Below are 23,499 nucleotides of genomic sequence, written 5' to 3' on the forward strand. Positions count from 1 at the left end.
TCAACACACCTGAATCAAACGATTAGTTCATTACCAGGCCTCTGGAGAACTTCAAGACATGTTGAGGAGGTAATTTAGCCTTTAAATCAGCTGTCTTGTATCAAGGTTACATCTAAAACCTGCAGGACACCGGCCCTTGAGGCCTGGAGTTCGACACCTGTAACATACCATGTTCTGACAGAGAGATTTTTGAAACTAATTAAAACGTACAGCTCTGCTACCACATCCAACATAAATGAAGACAGAAAACTAAACAGCAGTGGCGTTTGCAGGGTTACTGAAGTTGGACTACCTGGTATATAATGTTGTGCTACGTGATTGCTAGCGACACAGCTATGTTAGCATAACATTAGCACAGTAAAGCTGGAGGATGAACGCCAATTTTTTTTCCACTCAATAAAAGTTAACGTGAGGGACTCTGGTGGTTAGGGACAAATGCAATTGTATAGCAGGATGCTATACACGGGGCAAACTTCAGTCAGGAGAACAACTGAGATTAGGGTTGCCAACCGCCCCTTAAACAACGGAATCGTCCCGTATTTAGAAACAAAAGTACACGTCCCGTATTGAGCTAATAAGGGACGCACTTTGTCCCGTAATACAGTGAGAATCAAAAGTAGTCTATAAATGTTAATGGAATTAACGCTTTGTTTGAAAACATAATTCCCAGCCCCTCTCCTGCTTTGTGACCAATGAGCTGACAGCACACTTATGACAATTCGAGTATGACAATTCAGATTACCGCTCATATCATTGGTCGAGGAAAGGTCGCTTGCTGAGAAAATACCGGAAGACAACAGATGACCACAACAACAAGCATGGCCAACAGGGAAACAAACGCCGACACTGCGGTGCACGTCTCGGACGACAGTACACCTAAAGCTGGGCAGACACTGTGCGATTTTTTCAGTCGCGTTATTCAGCTCCTGCTCAAACTGCACGATTGACTCGCAGGGGTTAGAAGTTGGTAGGTCACGATGCAGGTCTCACACTATACCGCCCGATGCTCTGATGCGACCTGAGTGCGCACACTGTGCCTCCATAAAATGAAGGTTATAACAGAAATTCTGTCGCTCGCTCTCTCTGTCTTTCACTCACACAGACACACCACCACCATCAACTTTGCTAAATTGCTAATGAAAAACACTGATCAGGCAGCTGTGATTGAGCAGCAATGTAGATCCAACTATTTTCATGGTTGTTGTGGTCGTGATAATTTTGTGAGGCCACATCGAAATGGCTCGGATGAGCTTTCCAAAGTTCTACAAGTTGTGCCTCCATCGCTTGTGTCCAGATCACACGCTGCCGTCTTTTTCACTGACGTTTACGTGTTTGCACGTGAGCAGTGTGAGCGGCTGTGGTGACACCCTCACGAGCGATTGATGATCGGGAGCTGCTCGAGTTGTTAATCGCTTCTCGTTACCCCACGTATACTACACGATGCACGATGAAGGCCAAAATCGGGCCGATCACCAAATCGGTCGCACGACTCAAAAATCGTCTCAAAATGGGCCAAAAATCGCACAGTGTAAGCCCAGCATTAGAGCAGCAATGTTTGTTCCCCTCAGAGAAAGAAAAGAAAAAAGGCTGCAAAAGTACAGGGAGGAATGGGAAAAGGAAAACACCTGGCTGGAAAAGTGCACGATAACACCTATAAAGCGCACTTCACTGTGTGCCGGCGCACTTTTTCCATAGGCATGCTTCTAATGGTGGGCACATGAAGAACATGAGAGGCGTGAAAGCTCGGGGAACCCTTAACCAATTTTTTGTCCACCAGGCCACGGCAGAAGCAGATATGGTATGTAAACATTGGGGTTAATATGGGCATGTGCAGTGAATATCAGCGCTATGTGGCCAGAAGTGTGATAATATAATTTATTTTGTGTAATAAACAACTGCAAGGATAGATGATTACAACAAATAGATCACTAATACGTAAAAGTAATACATAGATGAATAATGATGATGAGTTAAGATGCGTAATCATGGGAACAAGTGGGTTTACAAACAGGAGCAGCTGATTAGCATTAGAAAAGCTGAAATAATACCTCAACTGAAGCCAATTGTACTAAATGCACTATATGTGCACAGTTACAAGAATATTTTTCGTTCTATTGCTTTCTATTAATTTATATAATTTTACGTTAAGCAGGACAGAGTTCTTTTAAAGAAAGATTTACTTATATTCTCAAAAGCTAAGCATGACAGGCTTCTGTTTAAGAAAGAGACCTGTTTTATTGTGTTAATGTTGTCATTTTGAGCTAAAAATAAATGGCTAAATGATCATTTGTTTCCCATATGGTCATATCACAAAGAATATGCATCTGCTTAAATCAAATTCAAGTCAAATGGTTAAAAAATAATTTCACACACAAAAACAAGAGCTACCACACTGGGAAGGGTGAAGACAACTGGGTTGCCCGGCCCTGGCCACGAGGTGTCCCTTATTTATTTTTCAGGGAGTTGGCAACCCTAACTGAGATTATTCATCCACAATACGAGGTTAGTTATTAATATACTGCATTAATGTATCAATGTTACGGAAGTGGAGGAAGCGCAGTTTTTGGATTTCCCCATATTTCAAAAGTGCTTCATGTCTTTGCTGTGACTGTCGCCCGGCATAATTTGCAGATGATAATGGTTGTAGCCGCTGCAATGCTTTCGACCAAAACAGGCGCAGCTTGATGACATCATCAACATACGCTATCGCGATAGAGCGGTATAGTCAAAATCTCTATCGTTGGCCAAATTTATATCGTTTCTATCGTATATCGTCTATATCGCCCACCCCTAATTTAAATGTGTTTGGGTTGGGTTGGAAGACAGCAGAATAATAAACACATAATTCAGATGTTCATTCAGATGATGAAGAAATGTGAAAGGCCATGTTTTGGTTTTAAAATTCACAAAATGTGTTAAATGACTGTATGTCTTTTGAAATGAAAGGGCAGTACTTTAGCTCCATTTAGGCTACTTAATATTGAAAAGAAGCAACGCATGCTTCTTATTAGCATATAGATGGCAAAGGTTGAAAAAAAGGTTTGAGGAAATGAGGTAACATCATGTTGCCCACTTAAGTTGAACTGTACTCCGTCACTATGATGAGAGCCTGCTGTTGTTCCAGTATTTGTGGCAGAACAGTGCAGTTTTCTGCCTATATTTCCTCTCATTTCATGCACCAACCGCCCCTCAATTGCAGTCAGTACACCATGTGTGAAGTTTTCATCTTTGTGAATGTAATGCATGAATGTAAGTGGCTTTTGGTGCATAAATGCTTTCAGTGTGTGCGCTGTCCCTCTAGTATCTCAGAAGAAGCTGTTAAAAAAAGTACATGTCTCCTGTGAGTTGAAATGCCCCGGCCGTCAGATTGCATCAGGATTTAAAATATCAGGACGACAGGAAAGCAGACCTGCTGCGAGAACCCTGTAGTGACAGCTAAGCACCCACATTTTGTCGGCTGATAAAAACAATTCGCATCTGGGCAGTGGTGATGACCCTTCATTTGTCTGTTCAAGGATGACTCCTTCCCACAACTTGTTAACTGACAGAGGCAATGATTTAGGCTGTAGAGTGATGGTTTGACTGCACCTGGATGGCAGACAAGGGGGGACCCGGAGAGATTTAAAAATTGAAGGAGATGGCCTGTCGGTACACTGTGAATTGATATAGTAGGGAACATCTCTGGCACTTTCAAACAGTTTGTGTTGGTGAAGTGCAGAAAAAACTTCTGTGCAAAGGAACAAACAACGAAAGACTCAAGGATCAAATTTGATATCGGTTTTAATGATGAGAACTTTGACACGTTCACATCAGTGTGCACAGTGCACACTGATGAAGCAGTAAGAAATGAAAAAAGAAGTTTTCATCGATTCATTTGAACCGAAGCAGGACTCTGTAGCTTATGAACTGTTCACTTCAAGCAAGAAAAAAGTGTTTTTGTTTCTCATCAAACATCAGCTTATCTTTCATAAATGATGTTTGGCTTCTGCTGTTAAAGTTGTTGAAACCACTGGCTGTGTGACAGTAATAATTATTCTATGCTAATTGTGTCTGCGTGCAGCTAGGTGTTGGGCAAGATGCCTTTCACCTTGAGAACTCGGGGCTTTAATTGAACCTTGTGTTTGATGGCTTCCCTGCTGTTATAGAAGATATAGGCCCATCCGTTTGACATCAGAAGCGAGGAATCGGTGTAATTTATCTGAAGTGTGGTGCAGCAGCAGAACAGGAGTGCAGTGTGTTTCTTTGATTGTGTTGTTTGTCTCACTAACACAGGCAGAGAGAGTTTAAAAGCTGAAAGAGTGCAGAGCAAAGTGGCTAAATAAAACCTAAAACTAGCAGAAGAACAATGCGATCATTTATCACAGATCATACATCAAAACTCCAGTCAGCCTTCTTATCAGTTCCTCAAAGCACTTTCAGACATTATCATCATCAGGCTAATTTTGATAACAACGGCAGTATGGCACATTATCTTCTCTGTGTGACCCCAAAATGAATGTGTTTATTATTCATAGTCTTTTATTGTCTTTTTCTTCACCGTCAGATTTGCAGCCACCTGTGGAGCTAAGCATCACTCTGTGGCTGGGTGACAGTAATAATCACTCTGGCTGTACTGCCCCAACGAATGGTCTTTGTGTTTGCTCCACAGTGGAGTGACACAGCTGTCTCGAGTATTTCACTGCCTGCAATAATGCAGCATCAGAAAGGCCAGATTGTCCCTCCTAATCTTCTGTTAGTCAAAAAAAACTGTGACGGTGAATCACGCTTTCGGGTCTATGAATAAATAAATGATGGTTGCAGCCTCGGGGGCGAAAAGACATGGAATTTTTTCTTTCTTGCTGTCCAGTAGTAACAGGCATACTAAAATTGTATCATATTCATAGCAGGAGCAGCGTGTGATAAGAAGTTCTGAATTAAGATGCTTATGAAAAATGTTAGAACTATTATAAGCATGCCACATTTGTCAAATTACTGTAATTATTACTGTAATTATTGTTATTGTAATGTAACGGTGAAGCTTTAAGATCATTTATAGGTTATGAAAGTGATCTCAGTAAGTCACATGATTGGGTCTCACAATAGTTTCACCTGAAACCTCTGCTGATAACGACCCACACCCTTTTTCACACCTTGGCTCATGTGATTAGCGCATGAGCCAAGGGGGGCATTAAAAATATGGTTTGGTAAACCAAAAACACAATTTCCAGTTTTATTATGCTGTAGTCACATATAGGTAACTTGAAAAATGCGATTAAAGTTGATATCACTGAAAATAGGTACATATGAAAACCAAGAAAGATTTTCAAATCCACAATAATCTGTTTAATTAATTGATTGATTGATTGACTGGAAGTCCCAACCATTGCTTTAAAGATTCTCAGCAGCTCAAGATTCACTCTCCCAGAATGGAGTTAACTTTAAGAGCAAACCGGTGTAGGAAAGACAAATAAGTATTAGATTGTGTAAGAGTGTAAACTGCTGCCTGTCTCTATCTCTCTGATCTGTCCAGCTTTTCTGCAACCCTATTACATTGTTACCAACACAGGACAGTGTTGCCAGTGGGGGCCATCACCATCTTGGTTTTTGGAGATATAAGTGAATATATTTGGAGAGGGTAGAGTGACTGGAGAACGGTAAATCAACTGATTCTTATATAGCGCTTTTCTACTCTAGTGCTTTATACAACACAAGCACTCTCTTCTATGCTTTGTAAGTGCATTCTGCATAACATGTACACACATGGATGGATGGATGCATTGGAGAGCATCTTGGGGTTTTTATGTTGCCCTTTTAGTTCTTTTTAGTGATAAAATTGTTTTAAAATCACCACTATCCAAGAATTCACCAGAGTAGATCATTTTTTGGATGGGCATCTGTTGCAGACAGATTTTTTCACATTTATTTTTTGTGGAGCCAGCACCCAGTGATACTCAGTTGAATTGGATCTCAAGGAGCTTCTGCTTTGGCTTCACTTTTTTATACCCAGCGGCTGTGTTCATCTTCTAGAGTCTGCGGGATAAGCACTATCACTTTCATTCCCTTTGTCCAGAAACGAAAATATTTTCCATTTTGTTTGCTTTCCTTGTGATTATTTTTAGCCGAACGCTGAGTTTAACTTGAGGGGGTAAGAGAGGATGAAAGAACGTATCAACAAAGATTATTAGGTCCTTTCCCATTTCTAAGTATTACAACGAAGCCAGAGGAAAAGCCTCCACCATGGATCTACCCTTCAGTGTCTCACAAACTAGAGGTCATTGTGTTTCCATACCTGTGGGCCTGTTTTATCACGGTCCGTTGCTTTCCAACATTAGAGTTACATTTTAATGAGCCGGCCTCGCAGTGCAGGTCCACACTGATTTAGATTGAACCAAAGTACAGCAAATAACAAGAAACATTTCAAACACTCATTATATCAAGTTTCGAAGTTTCGTAGCACCACGCTGACCTCCATGTCATCATTACATGGAGCAGAGTGACCTTTGCTTTTTTTGTTGACCGTAACAGATGAATGAAAAGCAATGTGGCTCTCTGCCCCCGTGTTAGTAAAACCAAGTAATATGTGTGGACTAAACAACTATTGATTTTCTATTTTTTGCACAGCATTTATATATCCCATGGATTATTCTTCCATGGCTGCTGTTCCCTTAAGTGTTTTACAAGACTTCTATAGAAATTGCAGTGGCTGCTGTATTCATAACAGTGAGCAACACCTTGTTTACATTTTTGGGAAGAATAGCGGATTAGAGAGCTCACAGAGAGCGCGTACCCTGCACTTCAGCTCTCAGATGTCATGTGGGCACATGAGGTAGCTTTTACTTTTTCTGCTACTAATAAATTAAGGTCAAATGGTGTGCTGCTGCAGAGAATAGATGTAACATGGTTAAAAACTAGCTGATTATTAACCAGCAGCTTCTTAGTTGGTGGGATGGCTGTGATTCTGATTTCTGATGGGCTCTTTTTCTTTAATCTCATCTGTGAGCCGATCCTCCCGCCTTCTCCTGTCCTTTTCTTCATTAGGCGCCAAGGTAGAAAAGATGCAGGGGAAACAGCTGCTGTTGAAACAAACTGTTGACAGAGCATGTCGGGCGCCGTGTAAAGTCATCTACCTGTCTTGTACCTGTTATTTATAGCTCCAGCAGAACCATTTCTTCTCAAGGATATTTTTTCGCATTACCGTTAACTGTCTGGAAACCAAGCAGAATCACAAGTGGTGATCTAAGGTGTGCTCTTCCTTCGCTCGCACACTTTGGCACTCTAATTCTATCAGCGCAGAGCTCACACCCTTTCCAATTAGCAGTGTGATGGGACTGCTGTGCGGGGTCAAGATCTGGACTCTTTTCTCCATGTTGGATATCGGTGTGAAAGCAGCCACCTCTTGGGATTAGACCTCGTCTGCTTCTTCCCTCTCTCGTTCTTTCTGTCATTCTCTTTCACAATAAATGCTTCACAGTATTTTTCTCTGTCTGGCTGGATTTCATGGTGTAATGATTCCGCTGCTCATTTCCTCATGACTCAGCAGCAGTTTAAAGAAGAGAGAAAAAAAGCTCAGCTCATCTGTCATCTCATTCATTTTGCCAGAGGCTTCTAGCAGGTTTTAATAGCGTCAAGAGGGGAAGCTCCCGTCAGTCAGGAGCCAAAATATTAAGGGATCTGTTGACTTTGGCGGAGTTTACGTCCCTTTATCCCTCCTAGAAATGTGAGGAGGTACAAAATGATAAAAGGGCTCATTGAGATCTATTTTGCTTTCCTCAATAAAGAAATCAATATTTAAATCATCACCGTATTAAAGCTAACTTGTGCAATTTTATAATGTCAAGGATCAAAACTATCTACCCCATACCAATAAAGACTCTCAGCACGCCTTAATACTAACATCACACTGACATCAATTCAGTCAGCAGCCACACTGAACAGGATATTAACTCCAGTTCCTTCAGCTCGTCTTTATTTTTACTCAGTGTGCATGTGTGTTAGGGTTAGATAAGCTCTTCCAGTTCGTCAACACTTTCCTCATGATTCCTCTGCCTTTGTGACACAAGTGGGTTGTGACTACCAAGCTTTTAGCTCTGGGGAGTGTTAATGGAGCGTCCTCTTCTCATTAGCCACGGCCATGCCCAGGATGCTGCCCAGGCCGCGTGTCTGCCCTCAGTGTATGCGAGCAGTACCTCGTAAACCAGCTGCACATGCTCGTGCACATGTCGGGACATGCTAGCACCCCTGGTGTTTTGTTGTCTTGGGAATAGGAAAGCAAGGAAATCCCAAGGAGAGAAAAGGAATATCCCAGCCATCCAATGCCCAACACTTTGTTTCCTTTGGTTAAACACGGCACAGTTAATCGAACTGACATTTAAGAATGCTGACATGTACTCCAGCATTTTTTTTTATTATTTCCCAGGAGAGCCATGCTTTAAAGCACATTTTCCTTTTCTGTGGATAATCTAATTTATCCCGATTTTAGTACTTAATTTAAACTACATCACATAAAAGAGACTTGGAAAATCTTGGCAAACATAAATATCAGGCTTATTTTAATCTTTGAATGGCCAAGGATTGGCCCCAGCTCAGACTTTAAAAAGCATTTCTCTCCAGGCTAAAGCAGCACGATGCGATTTTTGTTTTGGCTTCCAGCAGGTACGTCGATAATCATATCAAACTTTTTTATTTATTTTGGTTTGCTCTTTTACCTTACCTCTTTTGTCTCCTGGAGTTTCTCATTAATTCCATTTTATGCAAAATCTTAATAAAGTCGCTTTTTTTCTTCCTGGAGGCCTTTATTATCCAAATTACCTCGCTGCATGTTGCTGTCATTAGTTGTGGCAGAATTACAGTGAAAATCACCATAACCATGTTGTTTTTACAGGAAATTTAAATCATTGCTCAGTCCTAGTTTGATTCAGTCTAATTGCTTGCAGCAGAAGCTGATTGAAATGTGTGCTACTTTTCTGAATCTTCTTCGTGGTCTAATTTTTTATTCGTTCTCGGCCACATTAATGGGCCTTATACCAGTGGTGTGGTGCAGAGCTGTGGCTGGTTGGTGGGGTACTGTGAGTGTCTTCCTTTGAAACGTGCTGTATGGAGGATCAGTCACAGTGTCGAGGCTCACATTTAATCTAGACTGTGGCCCTGTACCACACAAACCCTCTATTTTAATTTGGCCTAGAGTTGTAAGCTGGTTGCGTTATCGTTACATTGGAGCATTACTTCTTGGCTAAAATCAACCAGTAAAGTTGGCTCGAAGGTTTGTGTACTAATTGAATTAGTCGTAGAGAAGGACCAATGGCTCAGTTGAAAGATTGCTTTCTATAAACCACTTTTTGGGTGACATATTTTTCACCTTTCAAAACGTTTCATATATTCCTTTTAAAAAACGTGATAAACTGATGCGCTGTCTGCTCCCGTAGTGTTAGAAGGTGCTGCGTGAATTACTTTACACATTTTAAGTTATATTGGCACTTTGGCACAGGGCGTTTTAAGGTAAAGTTGCTGCCTGAAAAGAAAAACACACACATTTCTTCAGCATTAAATGCTAAATGTGTTTGGCTTTTTCCCCAGTGTGCTGAAGTGCTGTAGACAGAGACAAAGCTGCTGTCACGAGTAATCCTGTATCCTGTGTGAATTAATTTTGATTGCATTAACTTGTACGCAGGTAGAGCTGAAAGGAAGAGACTGCTGGCTGAAAATCTTTGCTTCAGGCTGACGCGGCTGATCTCGCTTCGTGTCAGACAACTCAGTTCTTCCTCAAGGCTCATTTCTGTTTTCTAGGATTTTTATAATTCTACAACATCAATAAATGGAAAATGTGTGAAGGCAGGGGGGCCAATCAAATGTGACATTGCAGGCAAGCGCTGGAGCAGTCAGTGTCACATAGACGATGAGGCATCTTTGTCATCTCTGCCAAGTGTTTCCTTTCTTCTCCTTGCTCCTTACCCCCTCTCCTTCTGAAACCTTTTCTCCTTTGTCTCTCTGCACTGTTTGCAGTATCTGAACAAAATTTAATTTTCTGTGTGCTTTGCACTTACAGAATGCTGAGGGCTCTCCTCAGTGTGTGCTTGAGCTTTTTTTATGCTCAATAAAGAGAATACGGTTGAATTATTTGAAGTTTCTGGAATCATAAAGGCAACATGATGCACAGCAAAAACAAATAAAGCCTCTCATGAAACAACATAATTAAGTGTTATCAGGTGGGACGTTTGTGTTTTCTAAACAACACAAAAAGGGATTCAAGAACTTTGTCAACATTTAATTGACAAAATTGTTTTCTAGAGGTTTTTTGTTTTTTATTGCATGCTCTTCATCAGTAGAACTGCTAATGATAATTTACCCTTTTCACTTTAAGCGTAATAGCCTGATATTTGGTGAAACATGCTTGTTTGCCTTCTTGCAAAGGGTGAGATGACAAGAGAAATGCCATGCTAATGTCCTTATGATGTTCTATATTAATCTTAGCTTAGATTAGCCATGAACACCACAGACAAGGCACAAATAAGCACATTATGAAAAAGACATTTGAAGTGTTTCTCAAAGCTCGGTCATATAATTTCCTATTTGTAGATCCTATTTACACCAATAAACCGGGAATATTGTGTGTAGTACCTTCTCACACAGTACATGGGGCATTAGAAACTCTAATATGGTTGTGACACATCATGTTCAGGCCGGGTGCAATGAACCAGCCACGCTGCTGCATAGACTGAATTATTAGGCGGCCAACTAGCTTGAGAGCATGAACAAATATTTGAGTTAATCTATGTCATCAAGTGACGTGAAGCTAAAACCAGCTAAATCAGGGTTAGAAATATGAGGCGTTTCTTGGAAAATCTGCCCCACGTGTTAGAAATCAGAGTCCCTGCTTCCTTCCAGGCCATGTGAGGAATTACTGTTTAGGTAAATGCTATTCCCACTTTCACTCACTTGTTAAAATTTTGAATAAATTAGCTTTCAACATAAACTGCAAGTCATATCAAAAATTATGATATAGTAAGTCCATAAGCGCATTAGGAGGAATGTTTAGTAAGGTTATAAATCACGTAAGAAGTAGGGTACTTTTTCCACAGACTCATAAAAGACTTATAACCACTGGTGCTGCCTCCTGCTGGTCATTTAAAAGCACTTTTTAATGTGCTTTCACTTTGACTTGACTATTCAGACCTGGAGGGTGGATGCATCTGTTATGTGTGTGTTATCTCTACAATCAAGTGTGTACCAAGCAGAAGAAGGCTCGGCTGTGGTGAGTGTTTCAAGTGTGTGACTTTCCCGGAATATGAAGAACAGGATGAAATATTTGCTTTTGGCATTTTATTGCCTTTATCAATCTATCATTTCTGCTCATTTCTTTTCTGGCTGTCGTTGAAGTTCATCCGTCATGGCTTGCATTATAACAATCAATTAGTCTGTCTCCATTTCCTCATTTTGAAGTCACTCCAAGTCTTTCAATTTCTAACTTCGCTTTTTGTCCACTGGGAAGCTGCTGTTCCCGTTTTCTGGTCTGAGTCCCGGCGAACAAAGCCCAGTCTTTCCTTCCCATCTCCACTCCTCTGTCTCCCGTTTCCTTCATTCATCTTGATAAATTATGCAGAGTATCTCACTTTGATTCAGGAATAATTGCTCCACTTCTATCCGTGGATCTTTTATAAGCAACTTGATGTAGGAAAATAACTGATTAGAAGTGTGTTAACAAAGTAATGTTGGGTGGTAAACCTCAGTTCCCCGAGCTAGCGATTAAGTGAAATTGCTACAAAAATGGCTCTGATGAGTACAAGATAGCTGAAAAAACAAAAAAATGAAGAAGAAGAATACAACGCCACCACTGCATCTCTGCATCCAGACTTCACTACTGTACATGTGAACCTCACAGCCACTTTGCCCTCGAGGCACTATGCCAGTCGACTCTGCGAGTTGTCAGCCCAGTGAATTAGGGAAAACAGCAGTGATAGATAATATTGTGTGACTGGAGCTTTTGCAGTTGTGAGGGGTTTTCTGTTGTCGAGAAAAACGCTAATGATGCTGTTATCTGGGGCTTGAAGCCTGATTAGCCTGAAGAATGGTGCAGACATTGGCAGCTTGAGCTGCTACTCTCTCCTGTCATTCTCACTGAGCCTGTTTTCGCATTTCTGTGGGGAGAGAGAGGAGGGTTGATGAATTTGTGGGTAAGACTGATGCAAAGACTGACAGAGACCAAGATAAACTCTCACTTTGATTAGTGGAAATAGGACTTCCTTTGCCTCTGCCTCCTCTCTGCCCCCAGTCAAGCCTACACAGGAAGATCAAACATCTATAAACGAGCCAAAAAAATGATCTCAATGTGTTGGAGAAGGAGAAACACATACACGGCCCAATTTTCCCATCATCTCCTCCAGCTCTTTCTGTCAAATTTTTACTAATGTCTCTCCTGGTTAGTGGAAGGGAAATGCACCCTGTGTTGGAAAGCATTATTCCCTCATTGCGAATGTTGGCAGTCACTAAATATTCAGCACAAGCAGAAGGTGTTATTTCCAGAATTAGCCTTTTCTTGCAGAAAGGTTGCTGTTTCTTTGAAATGCTCCTCACCAGAAACATAAAGGTCAAGTGACAGACCTCCATAAAGCAGTTTCCCATCAGATGACCTTGTGTGACCAAGCAAGTAATGCGTGTTGTCTGCCAGGAGCAAAGGTGGATGTAGCGTTGGGTAATTACGGAGCTGAAAAACCTCTCAGGGAAGAAGTGGATGTTAGGCACGATGCAGTGAAGCGTGTTACTTTCTCACGGTGAAGCGCTCTGTGCAGACTTTCTCATAGCAGCTGCTATTGTTGGTTTTGTAGCCGTGACTGAGTTGCTGTAACCTCGGCTGTGATTTCTCCTTAAAACGAAGCCCTGCAGAGTTTACTGTAATCAAAGTATTAGCTGTGGGCGGTTATCTTTTCAACTCTGTCGTTTTTAGCCTTTTTAACATGTGGCAAAGGGATTTGGTGCATTACTACTGTCTGTTGTCAGTAATTGAATAGCTGCAAAATTTAAACCACCTATCTAATATTGTGCTCGTCCTCCAAGTGCTGCCAGATCAGCTCTTTATTGGCTGCTTGGGAGTTGAGGAATAAAAACTTTAAACACAACTCCAAACATATTAGAAGTTTCAAGGTTAACTTGGTAATTTTGCCACTACTCCCTTGTCTTTAGACCCTCTGCAGGTTTTATGTGGATATACGTAGGACCGTGCATGAATAGATTCCCTTTCAGTTAGGTTTGCTTGACTATGATACAATTCAGTGTCGTAGTTTTGTAGACAAATACGTGGGCCAAAAAGTTAAACATGTGTAAAAAGCATCTTTGACTCTGCTTTTCCTTTTCAAATCCTGGAAAAATGATTACATCACCATTTTTGTTCATTCAGCTTTATGATCTGGAAACTGTAAAATGATTTAATTGAAATAGTTTGAAGCACGTTTTACAAAGCCAGAGTGTTCAGCTGTTTAGCGAATAGAGTCTGAGTCATATCTGTGATTTGTTTATCTGATATAAAATTTATAAAGAAAATATAAAGTTGAATGAACATCCTCAGTGTTGTTTTTCTGCTTTCTTTACTTGCTGCTTCATAATTTTGTGCATCTGCCAGATGGCTCTGGTTATGGTATAGTACGGATTTATCTGTGAAAACATCTGCTGTAGAAGAAGGGTTTGACAGTTCTATTGGTTTATCAGCATCGGGAGCCAGTTTCAGGTTGCCATTTAAAGCTGCTTTAGGGGGATGCTCATTTACATGGAAATTCCATGTTTTTCTTTTGGCTGGAACATATTGTTCTTCATCTTGTTGTTTGCACAAGGAGTTAGGAAAAGAGACTGACATATGCATGAGAATCAAAAACCATGTATGATATATATTTGAATGAATTCAAATTGAATCACGGATATGGATTCTTGGTCTGAAATGTGAGGCCAGTGTGGAAGTGCCTTTCTGACCAGTACGCAGCTACTTCTCATGTTGCAAAAAAAAATTAGATTGTGCAGAAATCTAGCAGAATTTATTATTTGTACATGCATTTACCTAGTGAGATGCATGTATTGTCACTGCCAATAGTTTTAAGCCTTTTTCCAACACAGCACAATTTTGATTTTATAAATTGTGGTCTAAATTATGCTAAAATAAGCACTAAAGCAGAGTTTGGCTAATTTTTGACTGGCAGGTTGCTTTTGTGTGAGCGAGTGGCGCCCTCGGTTCCTTAGTCAGATGCATCAGCTCACTTGTCATATCTGGTTTTAGAAAACAAGATGGCTTTAAATGCTCAAAACAGTCCATAAACTGATGGTTGATGGCAACACGGTTGCTATGTTTCTTTCTTTTTTTACATAAATATGATTGTGTGATCCCTGCCAAGCCCTCAGGTTGCTCTACAGGGTCCTAAACTCTGCCCTCCTCACATAATAATCTAAATTTGTCACTGACTGCTGCAGCCCTGTGTTTCTCATTTCTTTGTCTTTTTAATGTATATTCTTTCATTTCCTCTTGTTCTTGTTGTCTGTTCTGCACCTCCTGGGTTTGTCGTTTTCTATTTTGATTGTATTTCTCTCTCTGTCTTTTTTGCTGATTATATAGCTTGATTTTACTACTTTATTTTCTGCTCTCTGATTATTGTCTCCTTGCACAGCTCGGTCTTGTAATTAATTGTCCATTCTTTGCCCGCTGGGGAAAAGTCTCACAGTTTCTGTTTTTTATTGCGGTTTTTGAACCTTTCTGTAACTCTCTCTTTGTCTGCGTCTTGGTGTTCCTCTCTCTCTCTCACTCTCGCAGCCCACTGCCTCTTTGTTTCCTGGCAGACAGCAGCAGATTGCAGGCTGGATAGGCCATGTGGGTGTTTAGCATGGCACACAGAGCTGAGGGCCATAGACAATGTCTGCATGTACAAATTTAATTGGATATATTATTTGCACGCATGCACATGCACACAAACACACACACTCACATATGCACACACTATGCTTCCCACGCTTGCATTTTTAACAGCGTCCACTCACGAAATTGAAAAGACATATGTTAGACTCTGCACTGAGGCAAACAAGCAGATGTAACAATACCTAACTGGACCAACAGGCCTGACAGAAAGATGGACGTGTAGATAGAAAGCTTACAGAATGTCTTGTATGCCGGTGCTATTATCACATTCATGCAGCACAGGAGCAGATTAGTGTTTTAGTGGAGACAGCATAACAAATGATGGGCAAAGGGCTGTTTTTTACCCAGCTTACATAACAGATTCATTTTATTCATCCCGATGAAGACCACATCATGACTCCTCTCCCTTCCCCTGTGCCTCCCTCCATAGTATTTAGCATGTGTGTAGTATATTATAAATGGCTCATTCGGAAGAGAGTCGGGGTTAATCAGTTCTGACGTGGAGCTTGTTTGTACCTGCAGCTGTGATTACAGCACAACAGCTCAGCTTATTGAGAAGTAGAATAGAAATAAAAAATTGAAGCTTGTATTTTGCCAAAGTGTTCCTGCAGTCTGTCACTAATAAAAGATAAAAGTGTAAAGTGGGAGGTCATTGCTGAAACACTCTGTTATTGTTACTCTGCAGTAATTCAGCGTGATTTTCACTGACCGTTGTTGGGGAGTGGCACAAATTGTATTTTTTTCTCCTCTAGTGCGACAACTTTAAAAAAATATATAGATTGAACAGAGTTCAATCTCTTGGCAGGTTGAAATAATACGTTTTATATAACCTCTATAAATTGTGTCAATATACTAGATTGGCCTAAGGGTTTTTGCTTATGGTGTTTATTTTTTGATTTATTTATAATTTTCTTTTTATTGAAGTGGATTATTTTAATGCACGCCGCAGTGCCAGCTTCATGTCACACCATAGCAACACTGAAAAGGATCACAAGCTGTTGTATAAAAAAAACACCCTACACATTTTCATTGTGATAAACCCATCCATCCATCCATCCAGCCACCCATCCGCAGCAGCAGAAGGCTAAGGAGAGTATTCCAGACGTCCCGATGACCTTATAACCACAGCTCCTGCAAGCAGTGTGGGTCTTGACCATGACTCATTTGTCCCCAGCCTCTCCCAGGATGCAAAAGAAATAATGCTGGACATGGGAGTTTAAGACCTTTCGTTCACAGGCTTCTGCCAGATGTTCACTTTTTGTTTGGCTTTGCTGTCCGTGAGCCTTCTCTTCACCATCTGGTCCAACTTACAACTAGGTGGTGGTCACTTAATACCTCCACTCCTTTCTTCATCTGAGTGTCCAAGACAAAAAAGTAAATCACTGTTTTTCGACCTAAGCAAATACACGTAAGAGCCACCTTATATGCAAACATGGTGTTTGTAAAGGCCAGCCCATGCCTAGCATAGAAGTCCAATAATGAACCAACACTCTGCTTTAGATCACTATGCAGTTCCTTTCCAAGAAAATGGAAAAACGCCACAATGATGATGCACAGCCGGGGGCTTGTAAGTGTCCCCACACCAGCATGGGCCAGTCTTGAAAAGGAGAGACCTGCTTTTCTCCAGAATCCTGGAGAAAAGCTAGATATCACTGTGTGCACCGGTGCACACAATGATATCTAGTCCCATCCTGCGCTAGCTCAGGTCCTCGTTGAAGAGGTGACATTCCGCATCTCAAAAATGAGTCTGCAATCCTGAGGGTCCACAGGTCCATGCCCCTTCCTTTGCCTGTCCCCATGAGCACAGGCCTGGTAGTGATTGTGCTAAACCGTGTAAATAAAACTGAAATGCAAAACTACTGCACTGTCTAGTTGTTTGTCAAGGCAAAGATTCAGATTCTGTCTTTAAATGTCTTTTTAAAAAAGTAAGTGGGAGAGAATCAGAGCAGAGGTAAAAACCACACAGCATCATCTACATTAGCTCCAGCTACCTTAGAAACATCCACTTTTTTCCAGCTTCCTTAATCAAAAGAATATTTCATTGTAAGCAAAATATCATAACTTATATGTCTTATAGACTACTTAATTAAGTTAACAAGCTTCAAGCATTTTTTCTTCTGTGGTGGTGCAGTTTAATCTAACATTTCATTATTCATCATCACTTCCCTTTAATTCTTTAGCGATCATTAAAAATGACATAAATTCGTCGACCTATCCTTTTTGCTTTATTTTTTTCTCTTTTCTTTCCACCGGCCAAAGCAGAATACATAAATAGATATGACAAATAAATAAAATTTCATCTTAATGGAACTTTAAAACCAAATAATAAATGTGCTCAAAAGCCCAAAAAGAAAAACCATAAATTGTGAGTCAGTGGGCCATGCATCTTTGACAGAACTTATCAGAATCAGAATCAGAATCAGAATCAGAAACTTTATTGTCATTGTCATGAGAACAACGAAATTAAGAATGGTCCCCGATCATTGCATCATCCCTAGCAATATCAAAATATAAATAAAACAATAAAATTCAATAAATAAAATAGATAGAATACTTAAAATACTAATAAGATATAACAGTAAAACATTCACATACATTCCCACACACATGCTTCAGACCGTGCATAGATTAACACAAGAGTGGCGTGATGGACATTTTTTTGTAGTATTCAGATGTGTTATTGCAGTTGGATAACAGCTGTGTTTGAGTCTATTAGTCCTTGCTCTGATTGCCCTGTACCGTCTGCCTGAGGGCAACAGTTCGAACAGGGAGTGGCCAGGATGTGAGGTGTCTTTTATGATGTTTTGGGCCTTTTTAAAACAGTGGGCGTTGTGTAGAACTTCCAGTGTGGGGAGAGGGCAGCCAGTGATCTTTTGGGCGGTGTTAATGATCCCTTGGAGTGCTTTCCTCTGAGCCCCTGTGCAGCTAGTGTACCAGATGCATATGCAGTAAGTTAGAACACTCTCAATGGTGGCTCTGTAGAAGGACACCAGCAGTCTCTGTGTGATGTTATTCCTCCTGAGAATTCTCAGGATGTACAGTCTCTGTTGGGCCTTTTTCAGCAGCTCGGAGGTGTTCACACTCCAGGAAAGGTTCTCCTCTATATTGACTCCCAGGAAGCGGAAGCTTGCCACCCTTTCTACACAGTCCCCATTTATGAATAGTGGTTGGATCTCTGCCTTTTTCCTTCTGAAGTCTATTATGAGTTCTTTGGTTTTTGAAGTGTTGAGGAGGAGGTTATTGGCCTTACACCATGACGTCAGCTGCTCCACCTCGTCTCTGTACGTAGACTCGTCTCCCTTGGAAATGAGCCCCACCACTGTGGTGTCATCTGCAAATTTCACAAAGATGTTGCTGTGGTGGCGAGGAGTGCAGTCGTGTGTGTAGAGAGAGTAGAGCAGTGGACTGAGCACACAGCCCTGGGGTGAGCCAGTGCTGAGACTCAGGGCTGAGGATGTGTGATGGCCAACTCTGACTCTCTGTCTACGGCCCGAGAGGAAGCTATTGATCCACATGCAGGTGCTGTATGGAAGCCCCAGGTCTTGTAGCTTGGCCACCAGTTTGTGTGGAAGGATGGTGTTAAAAGCTGAGCAGTAATCCACGAAGAGCATCCGCACATAGCTACCATGCTCTTCCAGGTGAGTTAATGCAGCATGGAGTGCTGTGGCTACAGCGTCTTCCGTGGATCGGTTTGCTCTGTAGGCAAACTGGTGTGGATCCAGGCTGCGGGGCAGGGCTGCTGTGATGTGTCTGCGGACCAGCTTCTCAAAGCATTTCATTACCACTGGGGTGAGTGCCACCGGTCTGTAGTCATTCAGGCCGGTGATGTGGGGCTTCTTAGGCAAGGGGACTATGGTGGAGGACTTCAGGCAGAGTGGGACAGTCGCCTGTGCGAGGGATTTGTTGAAAATCCTGGTGAAGATCCCAGCCAGCTGTCCTGCACAATCCCTCAATATTCGACCTGGCACACCATCAGGACCCGCCGCCTTCCTCGGGTTAACAGCCTGCAGCATGCGCCTCACCTCGTGCTCTTCCAGGGTGAGGGTGGTGCTGCTATGGGTGGCGTGTTGCTGCTGTGGCTCCAATACCTCCGGTACCCTGGTCTCAAAGCGGGCAAAGAAGATATTCAGCTCCTCTGCCAGCTCCAGGTCACCGTCCGCAGCTCCGAGATTGATCTTATAGTTGGTTAGGTGCTGGATGCCTTGCCACACCTGCCGGCTGGTATTACTCAAGCCACTGTAAACTGGAGCGCTGTGGGGTTTCGAGTTTATCTTGCTGTCCCATTTGGAACCTTCAGGAACAATGGGGCCCATCTGTAAAATTTTGGCGAAATTATTGTTGTATTTTATTCACAGTTGCTGATAGTACGGATAGTATGGATCACCGGGGTTTTTCTGATACAGCAATAATCATAGTTTAGATCATCCTCACAGGTCATATGCAATTTATGCAAAGGGCAGACATACATTCTTTATAGATCGTCTACCACTAAAACACATTTACATGATATGCAGGTTTGCAGCCATCCAGGTCATGGTGATCTAAGGAGTTGGAAAGAAAAGCAATAATTTACACGATTAATCGAAACAAACAAACGAAACAATAACCTGCAAGTTTCTGCTTGTGTTTTTCAGCTTTATTGCCACATCCTTGGTACGTGTCTTCTCCTTACAGTGAAGGTATGCCGTATTTGTGGGTGGTAGAGAAGGTCCTCGAGGCAATCAGCTGCTGTGAATCTTGTATACATATATAGTATATGCACCACGCACAGAAACACAAGTGGGTCTGTTAGCAGTCAGGCATGCTTTTTGAAGGAGGCAAGACAGCTCCCAGTCACTGGATTTACATCAGCGCTTGCTCAAAGTAGAATAAACCCCGATCTTATTGACCACTTCAAGTGGTGTGTGTTACTAAATGTCCTGCACTGGGAAGATGAATCAATCCATTTAGCTGAACACTGAATGTCTTCACTTTCAGTCCAGACATGTGCGTTGAATTAGCTCATGTCTTCCCGTCTATGGGTAGTCGCAGGCTGGTCACCATGTTGACTTATTTAGCCCCACTGATGGTTCAGTCAGAGAAACAGGCTCTTCTTCCTTGCAGTCTTTATGCATTTTTTTTTAATTCTCCTTTTCTCAAATGCTGATTTCAGGTCATCTGCTGTCTTTCACTTTTTCTACACTGCCACTCGTCTTCTCTACGCCTCCACTCCATTTCTTCTCTCTTTCTGTCTCTCTGGGTCAAACAACCTTTTGCTCAAAGCTCTACTCTACGCTGCGGTGCACTCATTCGAAACAACCACTGCCTCCATCAAATATACTCAGGATGCATATTGCACTAATCAAAAAGAGACAGATGGGCCTCTTAATGTGATATACACCCTGCTATTTCAGCCTACACACAGATGGACAGAGCATCCATAAACCATGTTCACTCTGCGTATAGGAAATATTGATGTGGCACTGCTTTATAGTGGCAATATGGGTTTACATAAATGTTTTAGTGAAAAACATGATGTGTCTCCGTCACGTGCGCTCTGCTTCGCAAAGTTCCCAAGATGCATTTTACAGCACATCACAGAGGAGGATGAGGTGCTGAGTATGATCTAAAGCGCGCTCTAAACTGTCTTTGTCATAGCTGACTGTGTTTGTGTTGGCCTCCACAGGGGAAGGCGTATGTGTTTGACCGAGTCTTCCCAACTAACAGCACACAGGAGCAGGTCTACAGCACCTGTGCCAAGCAGATAGTCAAAGGTGAGTCACATACATGGTTCTGTGGGGTTTTTTGTCTCCATGACGTATGAGTGACACAATAGCTGAGGGAAAAAACGACAGAGCACCTTGAATTACCATAATCGTGATATCCATGTTGGTGGTGTCACTTCACACTGACAATTCACTGGTGCATCCATTAGCACCTCCCTTACAAGATGCAAGAAAAAACTATTTCCATGACATGATGTAGTCACACGGCCTGCATGTAGGAGCATCACAATGCGCTGATTAATGACATGCATGCTTATCATTGCGCAGAAGGACCGGCATATCCAAGGGGCATATAGTTCAAACAAAACCATTACCTTCAACTTTTGAATCTTTTTCTCTTTCCCTTCCTTCTGTCTGCATCTCTTTATGTCTGTCTGCCTCTTTTTTCCCTGTTAGGGGCTCATTTTTCTCCCACCTTCAAAGTGAGTGTGGAACTCCATTGAACTAGTTCTAGATGGGGCATGAAAAAGATTGATTTGGCATGCAAGATTACTTGTAGGTGAGATTACCATGCAGGCTGAGAAAAAAAGAAATAAAAAGGCAGGATTGCTTTCACTGCGAGGTTGAAAAAAAATTCAAGGCAGGCAGTTAACGAAAGGAAGGCATGCGATAAGAAGTTAGATTTGAAATGCGTCAGGGGGAAAAGGTAACAGAGGGGGCAAGCTTGGTGAGAGCAAAGAGGTTTGGAAACCATATCCATATTTACACTTTCTCAGTTTTCTCATCTTACAGTGTCTTTTTTTGCCCTTTTCGTTGTTTTTTTCTTCACACTTGTGCCGTCGGGTTCTTTGCCCTTTTCAGTGTCTTTGTCTCAGACTCGTGCTGACTCTTCTCTTCTGTGTTTCCCTTTGTGAAGGTCTCTGTAGTTTAGCAATCTAGTGTCCCGCTGCCTTCATTTCCTTTCAATAACACATTCTTTAGTGTTTGCTTTTTTTTGTGCCACACTTCTGCGTTGTTCTCACTATGGTCAGCGTGGAAACAAAGGAAGACATGAACGAGAAGAGGCAGCAACACATGAAAACAGGAGAGAAAGAGGGTTCTGCATGGTTACAGCTGAGAGCCTTTGTGATGTGTCTGTGGTCAGCTGACCAGTGGCTGCTGGACTTCTGGGATGATATGTTTTTCTTTATCCATGTTTGACTTTTATCGCAGAGGTTTATTGGCCTCTGTCAGCACTATAACATCCAAGGGTGTATTTCTTTATAACCTCAGCTGGAGTGGAGGCGTTCTGCTATGGCTTCCACTAAGAAAAAGGGAAATATATCTGTATTTGCTCTGTATTTCGCTGACTGCCTCCTGGTGACATTAATGCTGCAGGAAGTTGTTGTTTATTGTGTGTAGCCACAGAGGTCATTCGGCACCTAACCAAGCTTAAATACCACGTACCCCACAGAGCCAACAGGCTTATGAGGCTCAGATCAATCTACCTTTGGAGCAAAGGTCAAACATATTTGTATTTCTCTGGGAACTTCCTGTCTGGTTGTTTTTGTATGCCGTTTAATTTCTGTCGCGATAAAACACGTTCACAAACAATTTTATCATTTTATTTTTTCATTCACTGCTACTCACACTGTAGAAACCTTGTGCACAGATTTAACAAATGTGGGTGAAGCAGTGAGAAGCCCAGAGCACAAAGCGCCGCCAAAGCTTACAGAGTTTCTGCTTGCTGAATGCTGGAGGGCAAACTGGCTCTTTTAGGCAACTCTGCTTCAAGGTTGAATTCAAATCAATCCGACTTTTTTCACGGCTGAAACAACAGGCCCTCTTATAATTGGTAAGAGGGCCTGTTGATAAGGGTATAATTAGTTTAACTGGTATGCAATCACACAACCTCTTTGACTGACACCTTGAGGTACACAGAGTTGGCAGGTTTATTTAGATTTTAGCAAATTCAGTGTGATAATCTTACTATTAAAGGGGACCTACCATGTTTCTTTCCACATTCATATTTTCATTTCTGGACTCTATTAGAGTAGCTTTTCATAATTCATCGCTCAAAAATAATCCTTTTTTATTTTACAAAGGGTCTTGGTGACTCCTCTCCGTTCATCCACCATCTGAAAAAAGCCTTTTAGGATGACTCGCTTCATATCAACTCCTGACAGCCAGATCTTTGTATCTGAGATGACCATATTACAGAGTCTCCCTCTCTGACATCATGTAGAACTGAGAATAGAAAACCTAACAGTTTAAAACAGTGTTTAGAGCAGTGTAAAGCCTGGCACACAGACACTAATGTCCACATGAAAAACGAAGTAAAAATACTAAACTATATGTCACAAACCAGTCGTGTGGTCATGTGAGCATAAAGGTGATGCACATAGTGACGCCAATTAAGAATTTGAATTAATTAGGCCTTTATGTCTTTCAGACATGTAATTGGTTTGTGTCATCTGGATTCATTAGATAAATAAAGATGGATATTATCTGCATAGCACTGAAAATATATGCAGTTTTTTTGCCTAAGGGAACTCCATGATAAACTTTTGTAAGGGAAGAAAAGGCCTCATTTACGTGAACAAATTAGAATCGATTGATGAGATTCAAACCCCTGCACTTTATTTTCTTCAAGATCAACAGTTTGTTATAGTCTCTGTATTAAAATGTTCAACAGTATCAAGTGCACTGAGGTCTAACAGGACACAGAGATGAGTCCACTGTCAGCGGTCGTAGGAAGTGCCTCTGACAGTGTGACATTGTAACTAGTAACTAGTGCTGTTGATGAATTCTGAAACCTAATTGAACCTTTTCAGATAGATCATTCATCTGCAAATGGCCATGCAGCTGTTTGCAGGTGCTCTTTTAAGAATTTTTAATATAAGAAGCGGTGACCCAAAAACGCAGATGAGTGACTTAGGGGATGGGGGGAGG

The 23,499-nt window shown here is 41.6% G+C and overlaps 1 protein-coding gene across 4 annotated transcripts in view; it reads left to right on the plus strand.

Moving 5' to 3' along the window:
- LOC147331316 (kinesin heavy chain-like) overlaps positions 1–23,499 on the plus strand; it is a 77,623-nt gene that overhangs the window by 2,496 nt on the left and 51,628 nt on the right. For all 4 annotated transcript variants that reach the window (XM_086293579.1, XM_086293581.1, XM_086293580.1 and 1 more), the window contains exon 2: positions 20,529–20,616. In XM_086293579.1, coding sequence (XP_086149705.1) covers positions 20,529–20,616 — 88 coding nt within the window. The remainder of the gene's footprint in view (positions 1–20,528; positions 20,617–23,499) is intronic.

Source organism: Aulonocara sp. 'chitande type north' Nkhata Bay, linkage group LG5, assembly GCF_057382095.1.
Source record: "Aulonocara sp. 'chitande type north' Nkhata Bay isolate Kocher_YH1m ecotype deep benthic linkage group LG5, A_spYH_male_GT1.1, whole genome shotgun sequence".
Taxonomy (NCBI): domain Eukaryota; kingdom Metazoa; phylum Chordata; class Actinopteri; order Cichliformes; family Cichlidae; genus Aulonocara; species Aulonocara sp. 'chitande type north' Nkhata Bay.